The sequence below is a fragment of the Drosophila teissieri genome, chromosome 3R (assembly GCF_016746235.2).
Source record: "Drosophila teissieri strain GT53w chromosome 3R, Prin_Dtei_1.1, whole genome shotgun sequence".
Classification (NCBI taxonomy): Eukaryota; Metazoa; Arthropoda; class Insecta; order Diptera; family Drosophilidae; genus Drosophila; species Drosophila teissieri.
The window spans coordinates 24222852-24250468 of NC_053032.1; the positions used below are offsets into that span (position 1 = coordinate 24222852).

A 27617-nucleotide genomic window follows, 5' to 3' on the forward strand; every position below is an offset into this window, starting at 1 on the left:
TTGATTTCTTTGCAGGCTCTGAATCGCGAAGGAGCTCCTGAACGGCTGCTGTTATCGCCATGGCCGCCGCATCTGCTGGCCAGCAACAGCAGCAACATCAGCACCAGCACAAGCTGAACATAGCTGGGAGTGCTGAGACGGTGGTCAGCGGGATGCACCATCAGCAGCAACATCACCAGCACCAGCAGCAGCAGCAACAGCAGCAGCATCAACAGATCAATATGTTCAAGCAACAGCAGCAGCAGCAAATGTTGCCTTTGCAGCAGCAACATCATCAGTTTTTCCAGCAGCAACAGACGAAATTTGTATCGCGGGTCGTTACAAGTGCAGCGGTGCAACAGCAGCAACATCTCCAGCAGCAGCAGCAACACCAACAGCAGCAACAGCAACAGATATTACCAGCTGGCTTGGTAAACGGCAACGGCAACGGCAACATGATGCAAGTGGCCAATCTGCATCTGCAGCAGCAGCAACCACAGCAGCGAAACAGTCAGCAGCACATATTTGTCTGCCCCACCAGCAACCCGCAACTCCTTCTGCAACAGCAACAACATCAGCAGCAGCAACAACAGCAGCAGCAACAACAGCAACAAACCAAACAGCGCCAGGCGCAAATAAAGTTGCCAATAAAGTCAGCGGCAACAACGGGAGTAACGGCAGCAACTGTTGCTGCTGCAACTGCTGCTACTGGGGCAACGCATTGCATGTCCACAACAACAGCAAATACGGCGCGTCAAATGAGTCAGAACAATCAGCTCTATGCCAAGAATGTTGCCAAAGCCAACAATGCCAGTAGCAATGGCCATCACATCAACAGGAAGACGGCCACTAGCTACAATGGAAATTTGGCCCCCGGCTGGCGTCGCTTGACCAACAACAATGAGGTGGCCTATATCAGGTGAGTAGTCAGTCCGCGGGGGTAGAGTACATCTGGGCACTTGGGCACTTCTGTGGCCACAGGATATCTCCCGGTGGGGCATTCTTTTGGCGGGGGCAAGCTCGGGCTTGCGCTCTGTGTTGTTGTACGGACATGACATTTACAGCACGTTTGGCTGCCCGGGCTAAAAGTCAATCTGGTTATTGTCTGGCGAACGCTAACGCAAACGCATTCGAGAAGCCATAAAAATGTTCAGCGATCCCCTCGCGCTACAGGAAATGCCACTGTCCATGGGGGTTACAGGGGGGCTTATAGAGGGGAGCCCATGTTGTTTAGTGGGCGTCTGGGGGGTTGCAGTAGTCGTGTCAGAAATGTTTTTGCAACCAGGCACAACAGCAAAACAGCACAACATCAACAACTAGCAACCATCAACGGACTACGAGGGTAAATATTTACCTGGCATTATCTGCGAGTTATCATCAAGCACACATAATTACAAACGCAAATAAAATGTTTGCTCAGATATGCTGAAAAGCATCGAGTATGTGGATATATCTGCTTGCCCGGGTACTTGTAATTGTTCTGCCTGTCCAATCGCCCCCAGGGCCAAAAAAAAAATGAAACGGGGGGCTCTGTCTCAGTACTACAGTATTTCTTCTTGGGTTTCGTTTTTTTTTTGTTTTTGTTTTTGGGCTCTGTGCAAACTGTTTGCGAGTTTGTGGCTGTTGCCGATGTTGGGTAATTGTTGATTTTATAAGTGGCTGGCACTTCTGAGCGCTTGACTCGTCTCGTTGGGATAGTTTCCCTCGCAGCTGTTGCCCGGGGCTCATTTGCCCAGAAAAAGGGTTGCCTGGTTGCCTGGCTGGCTGGTTGAATGGCTCTTTGGCTCTGTGGCTCTGGGATACTGCTTTTCGAACCACTTGTACGGATTATGGTTGCGAATGCGAGTGCCAAATGCTGAATGCCTCGCTCAATTGGCAGATTGAAAGCTACCAGGGGGCATGTTGTTTGTTTTTCGAGCCCCGAGCCGAGATTCTCATTATGACAGGCATGATTATGAGTATTGAGCCTTGGCACTCGACTCACGTTGCTTGTAGGTTTTGGGGCGTCAAGAAGTTGCAGCTTATCCGACGCAGTCCATTTACTGGCAATGTCACATTTCACTCAACCACGACCAGCCAGCCATCCAGTCAGGCAGTCAGTCAGGCAGTCAGTCACTCTCTGGGCCATTACCCTTCCAGGACACGCTTTGAGAGCACCGCTAGCTGCCACGTTCACGTCCTCGCCATCGTCCTTTGCCCACTGGTATTTACTTGTGCCCGGCGACGACACGACATCGTGTGTCAAGCGCTGTCATTGTCCACCACCAGCAGAATCAACTAGACCAACTAAAGCAACTACAGCAGGAGCAACTACAGCAGCAGCTGCTGCTCATTTCCACGTTGCGTGTTGCTGGGTACTGGTTGCTATTTGCTGTTTGCCCAAGCGGATGGATGGTCGCCATGGCCCCCTTTGCAAATTTTCGAGTTGAGCATTCTTTTTCGTGTTTCCGTAAGCCAGTTAAACCTTCGGTTTGTCAGCGGTGTTTTCCGTAATTTGGGTGACAAAAGTTGCTGAAACTCGCAAAAAATATGTGATCTCTAAGTACCTTAAAAAAGGGGTAAAGTAGATACTCCCTTCATTGTAGTAAAACCGGTCACACACAATGGCAGTATATATAAACTAATCAAATAAGGGAAAAATTACGATGATGTTATATAAGAAGTCCACTCTGAAATGCTCTAATAATAATGGCAAAGATACCATTTCCTATATAGGTGCAGACCCCCAAGTTAGCGAAACCAGCACCTCTGACTCTATGAATACCCCTTGTTGTTTGGCTGCCGTCTGTGCCGCGAGTGGTTCGCTCGTTGGCTTCGTTTTGGCTGTTTCTCGGAAGGAATGTTGCACAAATTGTGTACCAAATCAATAATTGTTGCGCAAGCATTTAAATCTTGCTGCCGTGCTGTTGTTGTTTGCACAAGTGCTAAATGGCTTTTGGCGCAACGTGACATCAGCGGAGGGCGGCATTAAAACTGTGACCGGGTCAGAGAGTCAAACGAAGTTGTAGTTGTAGTCCTGGGCGCAATTGAAGTGGAAGTGGCAGGCAGAACGCCCACTGTGCGGCAACGAGCGCATAAATCATAAATCCAAAACGGCAGCTGGAGATCCAGCCAGCCAGCCAGCGATCGAATCGAATCGAATGGAATGGAAAAGAGGCAAGAGGCAAGAGGCGAGGGAAAGCGGGCCGAAGCGCCCCGCCAGCCTGAATAACTGCTAAAGAATGCGGAATACTTTTTGGCCAGCGCAATTCAAGCAGTTTTCAATTTTCCTATCCCATGCACATGCATACGTCGGTGTGCATGTATGTGTATGTATGTGCACCCTGCCGCCACGAGGCCTGCTCTTCATGCCCTCCTGCCACGGGATGAACCTTTCAGCGGCCGCGTAGGTTGCATCAGCAGTTGGTCTCCTGCCTCCTCACTGTTTGTCTAGGCCAGGCCAACTGCGCGCTCCGCTCCATTGTCAGTTAGCCCAGTCGGGCAGTTAGCCCAGTCAGGCAGTCATCGCAGTCAGGCAGTCATTCAGCCGGAGTGGCAGACAGATAAAAAGACGAACAGACCTTTGAAATGTGTTTATTTTACTCACATTTAGGCATTTGTTGCGAATCCGCCAGCTTAGCTCACTCTGTCGTCTCTGTCCTCACTGTTTTCCCTGACTTGTTGACTTTGGTCAACGCCCACCATGCGAATTTGTCGTTGCCTGATATCGTGGGAAAACCCCGGAAAGTTTCGCCCCAAACTGACTCGCTTGACTCATGGGAGTTGGTCACTAATGGCGAGTCAGAGTTTCTCATTAAACGGAAGATATAATTTGGCCGGATAGCAGTTCATTCTATAAGTAATGATATAGCATTAAAGTATCTTTCGTAAGCTAAACCACTTAATTTGTGAAGTCTTTAGTGAATTGATTTTAAACGTATAATAAAGCATATCAAATAAGTTGCCTTGATGTAAGGGCTGGAATATATATATATATATAAGCAACCTTTGGGATCATATTTTTTTTGCGTGGGCATGATTCATTTTGCGATTGGCCGCATTTGTCCGCTTCGTGGGCTGTGAGCTGTTGGCTGTTCGCTCCTCGCTTTTCTGTGCGCGTTGTCAAGGACATGACGGCACAAGGACAGCGGATAAAGTCCTGTCCTGCCTGTCCCTCGCCTGTGGAGTCCCCTCCTCGGGCATTGGACTCCGTCTGGCTGGCTTTGTGCGATAATTTTTTACAGTTTCATGCGCCACGGCGTAGCTGGCCCACTGCCTTTGGGCCACGTTTGCTGTTGCTGTGGCTGTTTGCGCTGTGTTTGCGCTGCTCGGGATTATTAATTTAGTAATAGGCTCAGTCTCTGCTGGAGGCCAACACCCAGTCCAGTCCCCCATCCCAATCCCAATCCCATTTGCAGTCTCAGCTGTCTGCACTCTCAACTCTTTGCACTCAAGGTCACAGGGGCGTAAAGCTTTTTCACCTTTTCTCACACACACAGCGCGGCTATGAAGTTATAGCAAGACGATGAGACGATGGTTGATGGTTTCATGGTTTCCAGCGGATGGATGGATGGATGGATGGCTGATGGGCGATGGCCACTCGACGGCAAACTCTTTGGCACTTGGCGTTTTGTGTGTTTATAATTTATTAAATTATTTTAACTCGTTAGCCCAACGCCTTTCATGCGGCCACAAAGCGCCAAATCCACCCTAAACTGGCGCAAATTGGAAGTAATTGTGAGGCAGGGAGTTACTGCAGCACCACTCACGTTATTAGCGCATTTTGTGCAAATGCCACACAAATAAAAGTACGAGGTAAAAAACAATTTTAATGAGTTGCCGACTCCTTCGTCTGTCACAGAGAGAATAAAATCGGCACTTTATTGCCCGCAGCCTTTCAAATCGATTTCAAGTGTACACTAATGGTAGCTGCATTGAGAAAATCGTTTTTTAAGAAAATATAAAATGTGGTTAAAAATAGTGATGCCTTTCAAGCTCATACAACGCTTTTGTTAGATCAAAGTTTATAGGTAGATATTATGTTCTATAACCTATGATAAAAGTATGATTTAAAGTGGAGTACATATTACTAAGTTACTGTTTAAACATCAACCTGCATCTCCCCGAGTTTTGGGCTGACTAAAGCAATGCCCACTTCCCACAATGTTGATGGCATTAATTGGGCTCAAAAGGGATTGTAATCACGTGTGCTGCAACGATCTGTCTTTAACTGCCCTCTGAATCGTATTAATTTCTCCGCGTGCACGATTCCTGCTGCGTGTTTGCCCTGCTGCCACAACTGCCACAACTGGCTGAACTGCCTCAAAGGCGGTTGTAAGTGGCAAGCGGTGGGCTCTTAAGCCCCTTGCCACGCCAGCTGCATACAAATTGAGCCATAAGCTTTTGGCGTTGATGATTCTCTATCCCTGTCTCGTTCGCAGTGTCCTTCGTGATGTCTGGCAATCGACTTGCCATCGATTTTTCCAATCTCGAACGTGGCTCAGTTGCTCATAAAGCTCTGTGGCCCTCGTAAGTAGTTAAAAATAATTAATAAAACAAACCAGAACCAGTTTCCTTTTTCCCCCTTCCTTTTTTCGTTCATTTTTCCCCATTGATGATGGTGCTGCTGATGACGCTGCGACTTGCAACTGGGAACTGGGCAACTGGGAACTGGGACTCGGATGATATGCGATGAGATGGGATGAGATGCGATGGGTTGGGATGGGATGAGACGCGGAGGCATCTCCTGTTTGGCCAGCTAAAAGGGCTACTCAATTGACAATTCGCATACTCGTTTAACCCGTAACACGATTCTCGATGCTGTTGCTGCTGCTGTTGTATGTTGCTGTCGCTCAATTATATTGTTGTCCCTGCTGTTCTGGTGTTCTGGTGTTCTTCTCCTCTGCTCCTCCAGCTACCACCTCCCTGCTCCCCGAACTCCGAACTCCGAGCTCGGAGCTAACAGCTCACAGTTCACAGCTCCTGTTGCTGTCGTCGTCGTTTCATTTAATGCCCTTGCCGCTTTCACACTTCATGCATTATTCAGATTTCCCATACGGCTTGAAACAGCAACACGTTGAGAAAAGTCTTCTTTTATATATGATATATCTATAATTAGTGGAGAGTTTTGTCGGGATAGAAAGATTATCAAGTCTTAATATTTCTAGTAAACTTTTCATAGTTTTTAGTTGTTTCAGATAAACCTTTTCATAATTTATCTGTACTGGATTTGATTTTTATTTTCAAATATAATATATTTTCTCTCCGTGTTGACCTGCACCGAACTTCAGGGTCAGAGGAAGTGAGGAGCGGCGGTGAACTTGAGCCCTGGCATCAGTCCCCCGAGTTCGAGTGCCTCAGATTCTGATTCAGGTTCAGATTCTGATTCAGATTCAGATTCAGTGCCAGCTACCGCTTTCCTTGGACGGCGTCATCATGAGCGCCCTTGATTCCTTCAACGTGCTCACACTTTACAATTAATAAGCAGCTACGTTTTTTATTCTGATTTTTGCGTTCTTTATTTTGCGTACGGTGCGAGCTACGAGTGTGTGCGGTTTTTTATACACACACACTTAAATCGAAGTAACCCCCAGCTCATGCGACAACGCATTTATGTCGGCAGATTTGCGGTCATGCGTGGCCTGATTGGAGGGAGGTAGGGGGGGGAGGGACGACGGTAAGCAGCGGGTTTTTGAAAGGGTTAACTTGAGTTTGCAAAGGGAAAAGCGCCCATTCCAATCCGCAAAAGGGGCTTGGCATTATTAAAAACTGGATTCACCGGGCTCGGGCTCTCATTCTTTCCTTTTTAGGCATTAAATGACCGAAATTTAAATCAATTTTTTTGGTTTTGTAGCTGCCTTTTCATAATTTTATGGCGCATAGGCGCGTTTTTTGGTTCGCTAAATATGTGCATATGTATGAGATCGCCTTTGTTCGTCCACGCAGCTGTGGAGTTTCCCCCTTTTGTTTTTTTTTGTCGCATTTCTGTTGCGCATTTTCTCAAGACAACGGCTATCAGCCCGAGAATGCCAGTCGCAGATGCTGAACCTGAATCTGAAACCCTTCAGGAATGTCAACTGTATCAAAAACGCAGTTTCCCTGCAAACCCCGCCAAAGGGTCGCAAATAACTTTATAACGCAAATAACAAATATAAACAAGTTTCCGCGATTGAAACAAATTTATGCGCAAATCACTTTACATTGTCATGCTAATGAGCATTACGGCAACGAGCTGTTAATCAAGCACTCGACCATTAGCCACTATTCAGTATTCACTATTCACTATCCACTATCCATTGGCCTCTGTAGTCGGTCACTTAACTGCGGCTAATTGCCCCCGGGATATTGGGATAGTCTGCTATGCTCGTAGTTACTGAGTAAGTGAGAGAGTGAGTGGGTTTGTGGGTGTCTGGCTGCTCAAAAGCAGTGGCCTTCGCTAATTGCATAATTTCCATAAAACAAATTGTGCGTTTAGCTGTTAGCTGGGTGAATAACGGCCAAGACTGGTTGCCGTCACTTAATTAATCACGCCCATCCACTAATGCATTTATCACTTTAACCCAACCACAACCCTTTCTTTGCATTTTCCAGCCCCTCGGGCAAAACGCTGCGCACGCAGTTCCAGATCAAGGACTATCTGCTCACACAGGGTACCTGCAAGTGCGGCCTGCCGTGTCCGCTGCGCCCGGAATTCCTATTCGACTTCAATGCCCAGGTAAGTCAAGCAGGTGCTAATTGTGCTGGATAATGAATATAAGTTGGGAAACTAAGAAGAAAGTAGGTTACAAGATCTATTAGGGAACCTCTTGAAACAACTCTTCCTTTTAACTCCATTCAGCTATATCTTTTTCGTGGTCATAATTAGCCATCGTGGGCCATATTTATTGGTTCTGACACGCTGCGAGCTGGACTTGTTTGTCTCATAATTGGCTGTAAATACCGCGCCATGAATGAGCTCTGCTCCAGCGAACGGGGGAAGCCAACGCCAAGCCAAGTCTATGGGGTATAGCTATATATACTGGCCTATACTAAATCTAATTGAATGTGCTGCCAGCTAACTGGTTGGCAAAAGGGGGGGAGGAGAATGGTGGGTTTTTGGGGGGAACGACGACGACGACGACGACGACGACTGACTGTCGACTTTCACTGAGCTTTACTCGACTGCAATGTAACTGCTTGTGGTGGTGCTTGTGCTGCTGCTGCGCCCCTGCTTATATGGCCTAACCTCCTCATCGCTGCGCTGGGGCTTCCAGATTAACGCAAAATATTTGTAAAACCAGTTTGACAACAAATCGACTGTGACGACGACGGAGACGACGACGATGGCAGCGACGTCGACTGCATAATCACGGAGCCAACTGAGCCAAGTGAGCCAACTGAAGCAACCGATTCTCCATGACCATCTGCCGCTTTTGCTCTGGAGCAGCTCCAATTTGTATATATCTATATATCTATATAACCACCATCTATATGCTTTTCGGCCACGCTCGCTATGGCGCACTGCATTGAAAATCGCAGTGAAATCGCCTGCAATGAGATTAATTTTCAACAGTAACACAAGAAACTGTTAACGGTAAATCACGCCCAGAACTGAACTTCTTTTGGCCTTTTTTCCCCCCCGTCTTGGTCTTGGTAATGCTGCTGTTTCTGTTGTTGTTTTTGTTATTATTATCTTTGGTCCGCTGCAGCATTGTTGTTCTTGCTGGTCTTATTGGCTTCTGTCTCGCCTTTCAGCATTTGTCCGTTGTCTCCGACTCGCCCCCCATCCCCCATCCCCTCTTCCCTCGTAATACTCGCCGGGTTCCCTGCTCCCCCTGCTGGGGTCATTAATTTGAGTTTATGGTTTCCCTTTGGTTTTTTGCGTGACGTTGATGCCGCCGTCAAGCGCCAACGCCAACGCCCCACCCACCCAACCGACCAACCAACCAACCGACCGACCGACGGACGGAACTGGAGCCCCTTCTCCGCCAGCTTTCGGCTATCAAGCATGCCACCCGCGCACATTCAATGTCCTTTTAATATGATCCAACAAACTTTTGAGCAGTGCACGGTGCGAAAAAGGTGACCCGACTTTAAAGAATTTATCACAATGGAATTTCTAGCGTCGAATAAATAAATGTGTGATCAAAAACTGAAACAATTAGTTCTAACTTTGCTAAATGAGTTGGCTTAGTTTGGAGCACCACGGAATATTTGATTAGAGGCCTACTATAGAATGTCATTCGTTTTAAAAGCTTTTTCTTGATATGCTTGTAAATTTATGATTAGGGGTCCCAAAAAAGCTTTTAGTGACCCATAAATTATAGGTGCGCAGAATGCTATTTATAAATCTGGTTCCACCTCAGACGAGAATGTGAAAAAAAGGCCTAATATTTATTCAACAGACATTTTGGGTGATTAATTATCATGGAATTGATGTAAGAAAAATGTTTGTTTTTTACTTAATGATTTTTCTTCAAGTTTAGAAAAGCTTGCTCCACTTTTTATTAATTTTCGTATGAATAACACCAATTAGGTACTTTCACCTTAATTAAGCATTTCGATGGTTCAATTTAATCTCAGTGCACTCCACACGCATTTTAGGTTGAATGTCTGAACCCGCCAGCGTTGATTGTCGTCTTTTGTTGGTGGTGCTGCTGCTGCTCCAGCTGCTCCGTCAATCGATATTTCGGTGCAATGCACTTATAACTTGGCTCATCCCAGCCACCCACTCCGCACCATGCTCCCCGCCCCCTCCCCCCAGGGCCACGCCCACTTGGCTGTGCATCGTTTAGCTCGCACCACAATGAGCTCCTCACAGCTTCCATTTGAGTGCTAAGCTGAGCTGCGTATTATCAAAAGGCAACCGCAATTTGTTTACTAAACACTTCATTGTGCCACCGATAGTCCCCACTCTTTTCCTCTTTCCCCCCTTCCTCCTGCCGTCCCTTTCTCTTGGCCATTCCCACATTTTCTGACCACAAGTCGATGACTCTGTGTGTGTGCTGTGTTGGCCATAACTTTTGGGCTTGGGGATATTCATACATATGTACATACATACATACATATATGGAGGTATATATTTAGAGGTAACTGTTTTGGATTTCTTCATTTGTGTGTCTTGTCTGCGACGCGTTTGGCACATTCAACTCAGCTCAGCTCAGCTCAACTCAACTGAACTCAGCCATCGCGTTTCATTTTGGGCCATGATTGATGGCCCAGCATGATGAAGACTACGTTCGCTGATTTGTTTTGATTACGACCATTTTATGCCGTCGCCTTAACTGCCTTAACTGCCTTTCTTCCCAAATGTGAGATGTGTGAGTTGTGAGTTTTGAGGTGTGGTAGGTTAGGGATTTCTTTTCATTTCATTGCTTTCGGTTGGCCCACCTTTCCATTTTGGCGCTGGCGGTGAAAGTCTTGGCCAGAGCTAGACAAAGCGGCTGTCACTCATTGGAGTCGGAGTTGAAGTTTGGATTGAACATGGCCATCGCATCGCCTGGCAGGCGCAACTTGTCATGCGCTCGAGGTTGGGCCTGCAAATTATGATGTCGTCTTGGTATATTCATGAAATCGAGGAATTTGGTGGTGAGGGAAGTGAGGAAGTGAGTTGGGTCGGGGCAACCGACGGACAAACTCTTGAGTGTTTTAGTGGCTCCGATTGGAAAGTTGGAGCTGAAAAATAATGCTAAGTGGAGCAGAGAAGCTGTCGGCCGGCAGACAATTGCAGTTGCAGACATAACTAGTTTTGAGTACCTCGACTGAGATTGCCCAAGACACACTGCAAAGTACCATGAACACTTCATGACTGAATTTGAGTTGTTTTCAAACCCAAATGGATTTATTAAACCAATTTATTGAGTTGTACATTTTCTCAGTGCACTTTCATGTCTGTATAGTTGGCCAAAATTCCAGACATCCGATACCATCTAATGGGGCGAGCAAGAGGAGGAAAAGAAATGCTGTCGAGGGTAGCAAATAGCAAATGCAATCCGATTAGGCCTGCCATATACTGATTGATGTATAATTTATGTACATAATGGGCTTGTAGGCCCAGCGCCAACACGGCGTGTACGTAATATAGATTGCGTATACGCCGTGTGGTTAATTAGACATACGCATCGAGTGAATACGCATGGTAATTCGGCATTCGGCTGCGGGTCTTTAATTATGCCATATAAATATATAAAACCATGCACACATATTTCTTCACAACCGCAGTCCATGACTCAGATTTCGGTTTATGGCCTTTAAATGGGTGCATGGGTGTCGGTGGGCGGTGGAAAATCAAGGGGGTGGTGGGTGGTGGTGGGCTGCTTTAATATGACGCAGGCTGGCTAAACGAACGCTTTGTTGTCTGTCGACTGAGTGGAGCGGTTCTCAGTCAGTCAGCTGCAATTGTCGATAATTAAACAATTATTTACAATTGAAATTTTCAATTGCTAAGTGCAAATGAAAAACCGAAAACAAAGCAAAATCGTTCAACCCGATTCGTACGTACGTACATACATATGTACATATACTCTGCCATAACGCTCGGTCATTTTTCAATTTTTGTTCGATAAGTGCGAGACAATTGAAATTGATTTTCCACAAGGCGGCGTCCCCAATGGATTTCCATTTCGAGAGCATTGCACGCAGCAAATTTTCATTCTCAAGCAAAGGGGCCACAAGGGCAGGTCCCAGGCAACTTGAGCAAACAAATAAAACGTTGGACCCAGTTCGTCGTTTGTTTTCCATTCGCTCGCATGCAGCAAAAGGCAAAAAGCAACAGCAAAGCAAAGGCAACAGCAAAGCAAAAGCATTAAGCACAAGCTAAAAGCAAAAGCAAATCAAAAAGCTGAGGCTGAGGCTGAAAAGCAGCGCCAACAAGGCAAACAAACAAACTTGAGAAGGTCAGCGCCGAACGATGTCAGCAGCAACGTTGTTGCTTCATTTCGTTGTTTAAATTTACAGCTTACAATAAAAATAAAGGCAATATTAATTGTTGTCGTTGTCGTTGCCGTTGCTGCTGCTGCTGCTGTGGTTTACGATACACAAACACACGCACTCAGAATGTCAGAGGCGCATGCACAAAATATTCCATTCAGGGGCCACTTTGGAAATGTTTATTGACCTTTTTCGTGACTGCCTCGCTCACTTAAACTTTTCATAAAGACAAGCTTTTGTAGTAAAACACAAAAAACATATTTTAGCAACTGTAAGTGACTATAGAGTTATGCATCACTGCTTAAAAGTCATTGCCACGATTAATTGTTCTATAAAAAGTATAATTTTGGATGTCTCATTTCCACCAAATAACTAACTTCCCATTTTGATATCGTTTTGTTTCTACTTAGCTGGTTTAATGGGTCAACGTCTAACCTCCATTTTAATTATTCCAAAGATTACGTTGCGTTGCAATCCCTTAACTGCCTACCAAGTTTACATACCCGCCCGAGTTTGAGTTTGACTGCTGACTTGATTACGCCCAGCTGACTTGAGCTGAATGTGCGTGAAGGTTGCCTGCCGCCAATCATCGGCAATCCGCGGCAGCTCCGGGCTGTCTTGTATATATACAATATACACGATATGAGCTATAGGCACTATATGGTACTGTATGTGCTATATGGTACTATATGTGCCTTATGGTACTCTGTGTGCTATATGGTACTATATGTGCCTTATGGTACTCTGTGTGCTATATGGTACTATATGTGCCTTATGGTACTCTGTGTGCTATATGGTGCTATATGACGTAGCGCGGTGTCAGGGCCAGAAATCGAAAGTGAGCGACTATGGCGGCGCATTGTTGGGGTGTCACTCACTCATTCAGGGCTATCCCCGGACTCGGGGCATGTTCCTCAAACCCTGAAACCCCTTCAATGCGACGAGCGTTTCCAGTTCTCGCCTGCTTCTGACGCACACGAGAAATGCAACCAAGCACGTCCGTCATTCGGAGCAATCCACCTATCCACCTCCGCCTCCGCCTCCGCCTCCTGATCCTCCTGCTCCTCGTGCGCCGCCTGCTCCTCCACTTGATTCTCGACAACTGCCGCTGCACTTTTCGGCCAATTTGCATTTATAAACATTTGCGAAGCGAGGCCACGGACACGGATACGCCGTACAGTGTGCGAGGGCAAACTGTAGCAGACAACTTAGCATATTCATGGAACAACAACTAAAACAATTAGGCGGCAGGTGGCAGGTAGGATGGGATGGGATGCGATGCCATGGAATGGGATGGGTTGGTGTGGTGTGGTGTGGAATGGGGCTGTTTGTACCCAACGATTCGAGCCGCATCTTCATCCGCAATTCGCTCTGTTGTTTTTCGTTTTCGGGGGTAATTTGCACGTCACTTGAATGTGAGCAGGAAGACTTGACTTGTCTTGACGGCGACGGCGATGGCGATGGCGACTTCGACTTTTGCTTCATCCCACTGCTGGTTGTCTGTCTGGGCATTTTAGCAGTTTTGGTGGCAAAAATTGAATTCCAGTCGTAGCCGCTTCTCTCCCTTGGCCCGTTTGGCGTTTTTATAGAAACTTCATTAGTCCAAATTAAATGTTGTACGCGCCGTGAGCAGACAGCGTGGCATTGCCAGCACGGGCGATTCCCCACTTGCAACAGGATCCAGGAACCCAGGCGGCGATGGCAGGCAGACGGGTCGAGAGCTTTGCTTCACTGCACCGCCGAAGAGTGGTTCACCGAGCCAGCTGAAGTGCAGTGCAGATACATCCAGGTGCCCGGCCAGGTGGACTGGCAAAAAGTTTGTGGACCACAGCAATTGAACGAGGCACGTCTGGTTTGGGGCAAAGTTGTCGTCCATCTCACGAGCGGAGTAAATTGAGTTGCCAGTTTAATCCTTTAACTGGCCCGAAAAAGGATATCAGCAGATTGAGTGCTAGACTAAAATTCTATAGGGAAAATACTCAAATAATTCTTTGATTCTTTCTCAAATTGTGCTGAGCACTACGTACCTTGTTAGCCGTAAAGAGACGTTCATAAGTAGAGTTACCTACTTTCTGCCAGGAATCCTCAAAAGCATTCACTTTAAAGGTAAAACTGCAGTTGTATACTGTTTAAATTTGTGTTTCGCGCGCACTTAAGTGCCGTGTCGCCTGGATTTGATTTAATTTCCGCTTTAAACGAGTCCTGCCAACGTGATGCAGTGAAATTTATACATTTTCTGTGCACTGGCAAGGTTTCTGCTTTTCAATTTAGTTTAAATGTGCATCCTGCTGGCTCTCCGTCCGTTCGCCCAACCATTTTCCCTGGCCAGTGGAACCAGCCAGCCATCCCATTCCCAGAAACTTACCAGAGAATCGAGCATTAACCAGAGAATTGCACGCGCGCCCGGCGACCGTTGAGCGATTTCCGTTGTGGGTTACGTCATGCACTGCCCACGGTTGTAGTTGTCCTGCGGGAATGGGATGGCATGGGATTGGGTTGAGTTGGGATGGAGTAGGGGCTTCGGGGCTGACAGGAAAATCTTGCTGCAGTCCTGCAGGATTTTTGCAGTGTTGCAGTGGCGCCCGGGCACAGGCGACGTGACTGAGCGATTACTCATATCCGGCAGCGCCGCAAGTTCCTGTTGTGAGTGCGCGCACAATTGCCCGAAGGAGGTCCGTAGCCGTCGTCGTCGTCATGGCCATGTCCATGTCCATGTCCGAGCTGGGATTCCCGAGAGCTGGCCGAGCATGGTATGGTATGGTATCGGACAGGCCGAGACAGAGCCACCCCCACACAAAGGATTAAAGCTGTCGGCCGGCTGCCGCTCGACAGTCATTATGACGTTAATGAAAACCAACACCAACGTTGCACCTGTGCATGCTTCGCACCTGCACCTGCACCATGCCCTTCGCCTCCTCCTCCAGTGGCGTCTCCTACTTGGCCGCCGCCAGCATAAGTCTCGCCCAGCTCGTTTGCATATTGGCCAAGCCAAGCCAAGCCAAGCTGGCTCTTGCTGGACACAACGACACCCACTGGGCCAAAACCACCCTGGTATAGCCACCTGACCACCTGGAACCGCCCCAAATCGCTTCGGCTGTCTGGCACACACATACACACACACGGTTCGTTTTAATTTTCACAATTATGCATGCAAAAGTGCAATGTTTGTTGGTATTTCGCTGGCATTTTCGTTTGGCATTTTGTTGCGTGTCGCACACACGCCCCCCGTATTGCTGCGCAGCGCGGTATAAGCCCAGTTAATACGTCAAAAATGTAAAATGCATGTTTCCCCGCACGGATATGGATTGGACACTTTTCGGTTTGTGTAAATAATGCAAGCATATACATATGCAGCATATCTATCTGTGTGCGCAGCGTATACGTATTTTCAATTATGTATCCCTATGGCTCCGCTCATGTATGTAATGCCCTGTATTCATTAGCCGCACGCTTTGTCAATTGCTGGAGTGAAGCGGAGTGGAGTGGAGTGGAGTGAATGGAGAGGAGTGAATGGAGAGGATGGAGTGGAGTGAATGAAGAGGATGGAGTGAAGCGGATGGAGTGAAGCGGAGTGGAGTGTCAACGCGTCGCCTCAACGCTTGGCTGGATTTGGTGCTGCTCCTGCTAATAACCATTTTGGTGGCCATTATGCTGGGGCCAATGGGATATGCTCGGCTTTGCGGCACAGTTGCCAAGAAAAGGGCGCCGTAATGATGGCCAAAATGAATTAGGGCTTCTCGACGACATTTCAGTGACAGGTCAAGAGAGATGGAGATAAATGTTGTGTGCCATCGGATATTGAGGACCTTAAATGGCATGATCTTTCATTAGGCATGATAAATTACTTTCCTAGATAAACTATTTTCGTTGCGATTTTTAAAAAGCAAATAAAGGCAACACTGCAAACTGCCTACTGCATTATTCATATTAATGAGTACTTAAACATACAAGTTATTATCTAACCGTGTAATCTTTTTATGAGTATAATAAAACAGACAAGTTACTTACCAACTAAATTGAATTGCTTGCATTTAGTAGAGTTTACTCTACAGCGACCCCCAACTATTTTATTATCTTTCGACTGGCTTCTAATTAGATAATATAAGCTATTTGTTGTTAATAACACAACTGAACTACTGAGAAAAGCTAGTTTCTTTATTTACCGATATGCATTTAAGAGTAAAATATTGGAGTTTATTGATTAATTGCATGTAACGAGTAATCTTTTAGTCGTTTATCATATTTCTGTTGCAATGTTGCACTCGTCGTTGTTGCCGCTGCTGTCGACAACAGAAGCAGCATCATCCCAGCTATTGCTTAATTATTTTTCCATTAAATGCCAATTAAATTTGGATATTATGTTTGCAACTCGCATTGAATTCCCTGCGTCGGGAGCAACCAAAAAAAAAACAAAAAGTAGAGAGTTGAGTTGGGGATCCTACGGTTGCCAGGCAACGTTTGATTGCAGTTGCATTTTCGTAATTTTTTGTTTTTACCATTTTATTATGTGTACATAATTTGCCAGGCAGCCAGACACGGCTGATAGAAATCCTTCCATGGGGCAGATTTCACTGGATGGTGGCCATCCTGGTGGCAGACGACGACGACGACGACCCAGTTGGCAATTGCAAAATGTTCTACATCCATTTGTTTGTTTGTTTGTCTATCTGTTTGTCCGTCTGTCTGTCTGTCTGTTTGCTTTCTCTATGCGAAGAGTGGAGAAGCGGATGAGCCCGGGTCGTCAGGGGGATGAGCTGCGGTTTTATTGCATTTCAAAAGTTGAAATTATGTTTGCTTTCTGCGGCAAGGCGGGCGCCGACTGCCTTTTGACTAAGTGGCAAGCAAAGCTGCAACAAAACAGCACTTGAAGTTGCCTTTGTGGCAGCAGCAGCAAAAGCCCAGACATTCCAGGCGATTGTGGAATGGGTTTGATGTCTTCTAATGGATTTATTTCAACTTGCTGGGGCGTGGTCAATTAATAAACTTGGTTCGTGCTCATAGCATGAATAAATTGATTTTCGCTTATTGAATTGATAAAGTTGCGATTCTATTTACACTACGTGCCAGCGAACTTTAAAGGCAACCGAAGTGAGGGCACTAAATCTTGCACAGCAATCAAGCAATTACCCCCAAAGATGGCCTCCCGTTTCACGTTTCATTATCCTCCGCTTATTTGCCAATGATTCGTTTAATTTCAGCACTTGAACTCACAGAATACCCACCACTTCATACCATACCAAGCCGTTGCCATCGTCGTCAGGTTACTTTGGGCCACTTTATTGCCATCTCCAATTGCTCCTTTTCCTCGGTCGGTCGGTCGGTCAGTGCTATAAAAGCAAAAAAAGAGAAGAGAAGAAGCCAGGGAGCGGGGAAACATTTTAATGTTTAATAACCAACTTTGGCCTGCGGAATGTTCACTTTAAACAGGGCCCCTGGTCAGTGGAGATGGTACCTAAAAGGTCCGTTCCGAGTGTTTTGTACAAATTGCTGACCCAAAATGGTTGCGACACGTTTCCAGCGCTTGGCTGGCCAATGAAGCAATTGCCATCCACTGATTGAAATGGCAAAAAGTGCACGGTCCCAAAAGGGTCGTCCATCATCATCACAAAATCCGTTTACTTCCCCCCTTTTTGGTCGGCTTCATCATTCGCATCGCCATGGTTCATAAAGGCGGCGGGGGGCAGGAGGAAGAGGAGGAGGATGAGTCCCTTGTTGGCGGGGGAGGCCTGCAAATCGAAACCTTTGCCGGCGATTCATTTGCATAAATTCCAAGCGCACCTGCTGCTAAAAAGCAGGTGGAAGGAGGTGAGTGGAGGTGGGGCAACACCACGATGTGGTCGCCATGGCAACTTTTGCCAGTCTTTTGATCTGCTCAACTCGATAATGATGAATGCGATGCATTTGATTGGATTACATGTGTACTCGGCCGGGGCTTCGTTGGATGGATATTCATTTACGAAAATGCTAATTGGGCGGTTCCCTAAGCCTCGGGCCAAGGTCGTCGTTGTACCTAAGTAATCAAGCCAATGTTTTCACTCATCTCATCATCAATTTGCACAGTAAGGGATATGGAAATTTCGTGTAAATCATTTGAATAATGCGACTGAAATTTGATTTCGTACTGCGAGTTGGAGGGATGATTAAATGGGTATGCTGTCGAGCAGAAAAATCTGTTGAAATGTGATTAAAATAGGTTGGATAATTATAGAACCCCCTAATTGACTTGACATATGTTGCTATTCAAAGTCACCCATGTCAAATAGATTTAAATGGCTGTACGATGTTAGTATTGTATCAAATGAACATCGAGGTATTAGACACATTCTTTAATGGTTTTGAAATTGAAGAGTATCTCAGCAGCACCGCCTAATTAAAGGGTATTGAGAAGTCAACGGCAAACGGCGCCTTGGGCGCCTAACTAATTTTTAACGAATGCCGCTCACGTTTCCCATGCAAATTAATAGCGCACACCCATCGCAAATGAATGTGTGCGGCTGCCCGTATATGTATACACTGCATTTGCGCTAATGTGCGTTTAGAGTGGACCTTTACACGCGCCGTTTGGCATTCCGAGCGCGCTGATTACATTTTCGTATTTCATATGTGACAGTCGTATTTCAGCGTGACCGACGTTTGTGGTGGTTTGTGGCTGGAGGGGTTTTATGGGTGTTCTGTGGTCTTTGGGTGTCGTTATCGACGATTCTGTCGACGATTGGCGGCGCCTAATTTGATTGTTGCATAGCATTTACACTAATTATGCCAATTTGTTGCCTTATGCTAATTGCAGGTGCCCAACATGCCGCTCAAGTTGCCAACGGAGGCGTCGACGGCGATGCCAACACCTTGCCTGCACCAGCGGCGATTTCTTGAATCTCAGCAGCTTCAGCTGCCACCGCAGCCATCCCAAATGCAACAGCAACATCTACAGCAGCAGCAGCAGCAACAACAACAGCAGCAACAACAGGCTGTCAAAGATGTATCTGTGGCCGTAGCCGTATCCGTATCTGGGCCAGCAGCTGTCAGCGATGTGTTCTCCACGCTGATGACATCGACGGCGAGAACGACGACAACGGCGACACCAACGGCAGCAACATCGCCCGCAGAACAGGCGGCTACAACCACCACACACGACATGGCCAACAAAGGTGAGTGGTAATTGAAGCATGGCATCCAGATAGCCAATATCCTTAGAATAAGCGGGGATAAGCTGAAGCCATACGATGGCATATCTTTAGTTGGGCTTGTGTAAATATTGAAGCAGAGTCTTTATTTATGGTAATAAATGAATAGCAAGCTATCAAGGAGCTCAACTAAAGCGCACGGATTATGGAGCATTGTGTGAACATGGCAAGTAATCAGCGCCGTAATGAGTCACACAAAGCGAATGCCTTTTTAATAATTCGCCAATTCATTTCGCTCGGAAACTCTGGGAGTGACGGACGCTTTCCTGTTTTATCGGCGCCACGGCAACCCTGGCTGTCAAAGCGCCCCTGCGGGGTGAACATTTGCTGCGCTCAAAAGTATGCTATGAAAAAATGCGATGGCTGCATTTTTGCGCAACTGCAAAAATGGAAGGAAAAGGGAAAGGCTGGGGAAAAAGTGTAGAAAAACGACGACGACGACAACGACGACGAGCAAGACGAAGACGACGAACGGATGCACAAGTGTGCAGGAGGGGGTAGAAGGGGTGGGGACAGGATATAGCCGGAGGTGAGGTCAGGGCAAAAGGAAAACTAGTGTAGATACGTGCGAAAAGTGCAGGCTGGGCCAAGGAAAATCCTAAGCAAAGCAAAATGGAGCACAGCAGGAACTGCACACAGACACACAATCACCCAGCACACAGGCACACCCCATCGCATTTGTTCACACACACACACACACCAGCACACACAGTTGGGGTCAGCTGAATGTCCTTAAAGAATTTCAGATTTTGTAAAAACTTGAATTTTTTCTGGTTTCTACTACAAAGCAAGTTCTTCAGTTAAGCTAAGCAGTAAGTCTGTTTGTAAGTCTAGTTTGCTGCCACATCGATAGTAACATATAATCAATAGTATTATTATTATTTTCTTCATTCAGTTTTCCGCTCTACATCTCTACATCTACTAATCACCAATTACAAACTCGAAATGTGTCTAATCAAAATCAAATTTGGCACTGCTAGTAATTTGACCTCACCTGTTAGGGCACACATGTATGCACTATGTATGTACATATGTACGTGTGTGGTTGTGCAAACAGTTGCAGTGGAAAAGGTGCTCGATGTTGACTGTGGCTGCTGCCAAGTGAAAAACGATGCCTAGACAATGATAAAGTGAAACTGCACACACACACAGTGGGGGAGGGGAACTGCAGCTGGGAGGGTGAGAGATACAGATGGATATACAGCAGGATACCGGGGGATGGGGGAGGTTCAAGGAAATAAAAGGATAAAATCGCAAGGCGAGCGAGCGAGCAAACAAACTCAGCGAAAGCTACGAGTTCAACAAGCTTAAAACAGCACAGTGTATAGGTGGTTTTGGGACACGGATGGGATGGGATGGGATGGGTTGATGATGGGATGATGATGGGATAGGGGATAGGACGGGATGGGATGGGTTTGTTTGAGCATTGGCAGGAAGTGCATTTCGGATGCTCTCCACCCGTTTGTCGTCTGTTTGTTGTCTCCTCCTTGCCAGATTCTCCACCGCTCCACCGAAACTTCAGCTTGTTTTGATTTTGTCTTTTGTGTGACCAGTCAAAGGAAGTTAACGCGCTCCAAACAAAAACCAGAGCGTTAGTCAAAGACATATCCCACCCGCAACTCACTTGGCTTTCCCCAATCCCAACCCCTCCACCCTCCACTGGATTCTCCCGACCAACAGCTGCAGGCGCTTTAAGTCGGACAGAGCAGCATGATAAATAAATGTTATGTTTATTAAAGACCCCCGACTGCTGGGAAACATTTACACTTGAGAACGCCGTGAGCGTTTCGGACAGCTCGCATTTGGAATGGGATTTCGACGGGGGATTCGACTGGCTTGGGTTTCGGATATATACAAAGACACAGCTTCTTGAAGGTGACACAAAATGGGGAAAACTGCAAAAGTTCAGCGTTGATTCCAGTGACTCAGGAAGCCAATTAGCAAGATATACAAAACTTTACCCACTGAAAATAGAATTTTGCATCGGGAAATGAATGGAATGGTTTTTAGGTGGGGTATATCTGCTAGAAACAAAATGTGGTTTTTATGATTAAATATTTAAAGGAATGTGGATTTTTGTACATTTTGGGCAACTCAACCGTTGAAAGAGTTACTTTTATATACCTTCAACTTAAAAGAATTTCTCTTTCTGCCGAAGTTGGTGAAGGGTATGAATTATTCGTGCCGCATTTGTATCGAATTCCCTCTGCAATCATCCGGGAAGCACTTGCAAAAACTTTTATTCTATTGACACCGCACCAATTCAGCATCCGCACTTTCCTGCATTCCGACCTGCTGCTCCCTCATATCTGCAACTGCCGCAGGCTGTCGGAGTTTTTGAAAGGGTTTTTCTTCCAGCAATTCAAAGCAATTTGATTTCCATTTGAGATATTTGCCCGCCGAGTGCAAGGAAAAAGGAAAACAACTGCAAAACTGTTGCCAATTTGGGGGAAAAAAGGTTCTCGCAACTCGCACATTCATTCATGAATTCGTGGCGGTGGTGGTGGAGATGGAGATGTAGATGAAGTAGGCGTGGCAGGGGCGAGATGGACAAGGGACAGAGCTCAGCAGTTGGGCAAACATTTGGCAAACATTGTTAAAAACTTTAAAATGAAAAGGTTAATTGAAACAAAAGGGACTTGATGGCAAAAGTTTAACCGAGCGCGTCCACTGCGTCCCGCCTACCAGCCACGCCCACCGCCCATTTGCACCACCACCGCCCCACCATTTGAACAGAAGCAGACACTTGCAATCCTCCAGGCGGGTGGAAAGTCCAATCAGCGTCGCATTAAAAACCCCGCACAAAGCAAAACTTTTCCACGATTTAGAAAATTTCGCGAGCCATCGCAGATAATGGGGGTAATATCACCAGAAGGTGGCGCTTTGGTGGTGGTGCAAAAGTTGGTCAGACTGCGGTCTGTGTGGGTGTGGCAAGTATTTGCGAATCTTTGCCCTGGGTAAATGAATTTAAATTCTCTGTGGCCGGCTTTGTTCGCATTGTGCGTATTTGTTTTTATTTTCTAAGGGATGCATCCCCTTTTTATTTTTTTTGGGTAAAGCTTTTTAATTATAAGTCTGCTATTATATGCTTACGCTGGGTAAAATATAAAAAAGAAGCAGCCACTGATGATGTGCCACCTAAACCCATTTTCCGTTTGGGGCACATGCCGCACGTTTGTGTGTTCTGATTTGGGGATTCCTCTGGTCGCCCCGCTTGCCCCACTTGCCGCATCTCACTTGCCAACTCGCAGTTTAGAGGACCTTTTGTGTGTGGGTGGGTGGGTGTTTTTGGTTTGGACGGGTGGACACGTTGCGGGCACTTTAAGGACACGACGCGCTTTGCATATACAAACTGAGGATGTCTTGACCTTTCACTGACTTTGCCTTTTCAATTTGTTGCTCCATTTGCAGACGCTGATTGCCACAAGTACGGCAATAACAAATTACCTGCCTCGAATCGGACGGCGACCACGCCCACGCCCACGCCAGCTCCAACGCCCCCGCCTCAGCATTCAACTAGTCAAGCATTAGCATTAGGCGGCGTCCCAGTTGGCGGCCACACCAAGCGTCCAACTGGTGGCCATGTGATAAAGCAGCCAGCCTCCGTTCTTGGGCCACCATCTACGCCGCCCATGGCTGCCGGTGGAGCGGTCACAGTCATCCAACAGCAGCAGCCGCAACAGCAGCATCCCAACTTTAAGGACGATCCCGCTGGCTATCTGCAACAGCAAACAGCACTGCTGCATACCAGCCTCGGAGTCGGTTTGGATGCAACGAAAACGGCGGCGGGAACTGCCACTGCGAGAGCTCTGCCCCAAGAACCCATTGTTCACAGCTCGCAGCAGCACCAGCAACAGCAGCAGCAGCAACAACAACTGCAGCAACAGCAACACCTGCAGCAGTTGCAGCGCCAAAAGATCCGTCGTCTGTCGCTCTTCGGGAAATGGGAAACGGATCCTGCACCCGCCACCAATTCCCAACCAACAAGTGGAACACGAACACTGCAAGTGGATGCTGCCGCCTTTGCACGCCCCCAGAAACCACAGATCACTGGCGTAACACTGGTGCCAGCTCCACAGGAGTCTCCCGTTTCGAGTAGCGCAGCCGAGACGCTAGAGAAGCGACCCGAGCAGGTGGGAGCCATATCCACCAGTCACGAGAGTCCGCGGCAGAGTCTGGCGTCGCCCACGGATTCGGTTGACTCGGCTAAGAGCACGCCTTCAGCCTCACCCAAGCCCCAAGCGCATGTCCCACTGCAGCCGCAGTTGCTGCAGATGCGTCCGCATCTGCAGGCGAATCTTTCCGCTCAAGCGCCCGTCAGCGTGCCCGCTCAGGTACGCGTTATGCGCCAGCAGCAGGCTCAGATCATTCCCGGCCAGCGATTGCCAGTGGCCAGCAGCAGTGCTGCGATGGCCACGATGACCAGGAGCATAGTGACCTCCACCGCGGGCACGAGTACGATCACAGGGCGGCCGGTGGCCACCACGTTAACCAACTCGAATCCCACTGTGGCGCAGCTGCAATCCATGGCGAATGCGATGAATGGAGCAGGTGGTGGTGGACAATTGATTATGACTTCTTCGGGACAACTACTGGTCATACCGACGGCCAGCAAGCAGGCAACGCAGCATCATCGCCCAGGTCAGCCCGGACAAGGTGTTATCATCCAGCAGCAGCAGCCGGCGGAGTTGCATCCCCAACCGGGTGGTGGATATATCGTCAGCCAGCCCTCACCGGTGGCGGCGGCTAGCTCTAGCAGCAGCAGCAGCACTGTGATCTTGAACTCCGGCGGAGCCAAGCTGCTGCACCACCAGATCATAACCTCGCAGGCTGGCCAGATTAATCAAGCGACAGCAGGAGGAGCAGGAAATCAGACGCAGACGGTGCTACTCAACACACTGCCCAATGGTGGTTACATTGTCCAACAGCAACCGCAATCGCAGACGCCACAGCAGGCAGAACAGATCCTGGCGATGCCACAACCGCCGCCGGCGCAAACACTCATCATCAGCTCGCCGGACACGAAGAGAAGAGCGCGGAAGCGCAAAAGCTCTGTATGCCATACACCGCCGCCGAGTGGATCGCCCGCCAAAATCATTTCGCCTCAGATCTCGCCCAGCATCCCAAGCCAGGCACCGGCTCTGCTTCACCAGCAGGCAGCTGCAGCGGCGGCTGCTGCACCTCAATTCCAACAGCAATTCCAACTGAGTCCTGGCATTCAGGGCATCGTCGTAAACAAACCGAATCCTCCACAGCCTCAGCAGCCACAACAGCTGCTGCTCCAGAACGGTCAAATCTTGCAACAGGTTAATCTCATTGGACAACAGCTTCTCATGCCGGCCGGACTGGTGATGGGACCGGATGCCACACTGTTACAGATCCAGAATATGCCCGCAACCAGCTTGATGACGCCGCAGGGTCCCGTGATGCTGAGAACGCCATCGCCACAAAACAAGCCCTCTTTCATTTCCCCGAGTGCCGGGGGACAACAGTACTTAGTGGGCGCCAATGGACAGTTGAGCCCCATCGGTCAGATCTACTCCACGCCCATGGGTCTGGTCATGCCAACCGGTCAGCAGGGAGGAGCATCCTTTGTGCAGGCTAGTCCCACGACAACCACAATACAGATCCAGCAACAGCCAGCCCCGCAGCCCACGCAGATCAGTTTGCAGCCAGCACAGGCCACCTACATGACAGAGACGGTGATGAGTCGCCAGGGAACGGCCGCCAGTCCGCCGGACACAACCACCTGTAGTCCACGAAGTCCGGAGCGACCTTCCAGCCATCGAAGCAGTGGCAGCGATATGGTTAGTTTTTCTGAATAAGTTTCTCTCCTCGATTTGTTCTAATCACTTTTGTTTTCGGTAGGTACAATGTGTATCCAGTTCGGAGCCGGATGCAGCTGTCTCTCCCCAAAGTACTGAAAGTCGGCAGTCGCCCTCTTCGACGGACTGTGAGAGGAGTAAGTGCATCTGCTTCAATTGGAAGCACTTTTAATTAATAATGATAACATTTACTGTTTAACCACTAGGCATTTGTAAGAACAATGTGTTTACCCAGCCCAGTGGGATCTACAAGCACTCGGAGCCAAAGATCAGACGCATCCACATTACCTCGCAGACGTCGGCGGAGAATGGAATTAGCCTGATGCAGGGACAAGGTATGCGACTGGCGACATCTAACACAAACTCCACATCCGCATCCATGTCAATAACATCGTCATCGTCGGCACCACTAACCACAACTGCTATGGCTGCTCAACGCCAGCTTCTGCACCGCCAGCAGGCCGTGCACCTACACACATCTCCAAACAGCCATCCAAACACCTTCCTTCATAGCCACAAAGTAGTTAACTTTGACTACCAGGGTAAGGCCCCATCGCTGACCAGCACTAATTGCATCCACACGCTAACCCACCAACACAACACCACCCATTTGGCTACTGCATGATCGCCTGCACCACCTCCAGCACCTGCACCTGTACCTTTGTTTAGTTTATAATCTCTACCCTCCGTCTGTACTTCGCTGGGTGCTGGGATCACCATTGCCCCCGTGTAACCAAATTCGTAGTCCTAGTTTCTATGAGTGTGTGTGTGTGCCTTTCGTAGAGTCGCCTACCACAACGCAGCTGCTTACATCAGTTCCAACCGCCCAACCAACTGTCGAGAAGACGACAATCAGGACGCCCACGAAACGTTCGCGCCGTCCGCAACGTGGGGCTGCGCGTGCGGCGCCCTCGACGTCCGATAGAAGTTTCCAGCTGCCACCACGATCCTTTGCCATTGGGGAGCTGATATGGGGTCCGGCTCGGGGCCATCCCGCCTGGCCCGGCAAGATCGTCAAGATGCCAGACGGAGTGTGCACGCCGTCGCAGCAGTTCGATCACGTCTGGGTTCAGTGGTTCGGCGGCGGCGGGCGTTCGACCTCCGAACTGATTCCGGTCAACTCATTGCAGAGTCTCTCCGAGGGTCTGGAAGCACATCACAAGGCCCAGAAGGATACGAGAAAGTGAGCATCGATAAGGGGTGGGAATTTCTGGGAAAGATCAGGGGGCGAAAATGTTGATTCCAGTTAATATTTAAAACAGGCAGCATTTCAGGAAACCTTCGGCTTTAGGTGAACACCAGACCAGCCCTGTAGTTAGTTATTGTACGAATTTGAAAATATTTTTTAAACTTTATTTTATACCTCTAAGTAAAGCGTCTTTATCTGTACTTTGTAGTTTATTCTTGCATATTGTATGAGAGCCAACGTTGCCAATTTGTTGTTCATTTTTGTATACAAAGTATTTGTATTTCATTTGCTTAAGACACATTTAGATAATTTTTTAGTTTGTTTATGCAGCCTTTATTAAACCGTACAACTGTAGCTATGTCTAGAAAATTGGAAATTTATATATTAATAACTGTGCAATTTAGCGATAAATCGGCATTTAAGTGCATTATTAATTAATTTAATCATTGTTTACATTTTTGACTTTTAATTTGCTAATTAATATTCTTGTTTCTTTTTTTAAAATGCGCTGAACCAAATCCAAAAAATTAAACCATGCCCTGCCAACACCCCAACGTGTATAACTCTGTGTGTGTATGCATAATCATCATCATCATCATGACCAACAACAACCCCACTCGAAAATGAAAAACCCAAATCCGAACCCAACCTGAAACCAACCAAAAACTCAACCACATACACACACTCACCATGCGACCACAAAGGAGCCGCAAACTGAACTCGCAGCTCGAGCGGGCCATACAAGAAGCAATGACTGAGTTGGATAACATTTCAGCCTCCACGACACCCGCAGCCACATCCTCGTCATCGGCAACCATCGCTGCTGTTCCCGCATCAGCAGGACCAGCTGTGATTGCCGGACAGCAGCAGTATCAGCAGCAACAACAGCAGCAACAACAGCAGCAGCACCAGCAGCAGTCGCCCTCTTCAACGAACAACAAAATAAATGGACTCGCGCGGAGCAAGCGGCAGGCCAACACAAGTGGGGCCAGCATGGTGCTGACCACCAGCACGGCGGCCACATTGAGTGGCCTCTTCAATCAGCAGCGAGCCAAGCCCATACGCATTGCACCGGCTCCACCGGTGGTCACAACGGGCACGGGAAACATTGGAACGATACCAGCATCTGGAGCAGCAGCTTTAGCAGCATCAGCAGCTTCAGCTGGTACCGGGACCACTTCGGCCCGTTCCGAGATCCTGAAGCTGGCCAAATGACCAGCGCTGTCGACGTTGTCGTCGACAGTGAGCACAGCCAGCTACACCCTCGTTATCGGGCATAAGTAGTGGGCGGCAGGAGGAGGAGGAGGAGATGCCGCCAGGCCATACATATAGCTATCCATATGCGACGATACGAGTATATAGAGTTAGTTAGTGTTAGGTGTCAGGCCTCAGCTTTGGAGTTTGTTGTTTTGTATTCTTTGACAGACTCCCCGCTTAGTTGCGTCGCTGGGCGGCGCGCGCCACACTTTTGAAATAGACAATAATAAAGCAGCAAGACGATGTTAATGAAAATCAAGTTACAAAAAGGAGTTCTAACAATTAGCGATAGGTTTGGCT

General features: G+C 47.8%; 1 protein-coding gene across 7 annotated transcripts in view; it reads left to right on the forward strand.

The window, feature by feature from the left end:
• LOC122622175 (histone-lysine N-methyltransferase 2D) overlaps nucleotides 1-27290 on the forward strand; it is a 29615-nt gene extending 2325 nt beyond the window's left edge. For 3 of the 7 annotated variants that reach the window (XM_043800416.1, XM_043800415.1, XM_043800418.1), the window contains 8 exons: nucleotides 16-898; nucleotides 7549-7672; nucleotides 18653-19010; nucleotides 22458-24853; nucleotides 24915-25008; nucleotides 25078-25413; nucleotides 25655-26054; nucleotides 26765-27290. In XM_043800416.1, the coding sequence (XP_043656351.1) occupies nucleotides 60-898; nucleotides 7549-7672; nucleotides 18653-19010; nucleotides 22458-24853; nucleotides 24915-25008; nucleotides 25078-25413; nucleotides 25655-26054; nucleotides 26765-27275 (5058 nt within the window). In that variant the 5' untranslated portion in view covers nucleotides 16-59 and the 3' untranslated portion in view covers nucleotides 27276-27290. The remainder of the gene's footprint in view (nucleotides 1-15; nucleotides 899-7548; nucleotides 7673-18652; nucleotides 19011-22457; nucleotides 24854-24914; nucleotides 25009-25077; nucleotides 25414-25654; nucleotides 26055-26764) is intronic. The other 4 variants (XM_043800419.1, XM_043800421.1, XM_043800422.1 and 1 more) reach the window with 4 other exon arrangements.
• The last annotated feature ends 327 nt before the right edge of the window (nucleotides 27291-27617 follow it).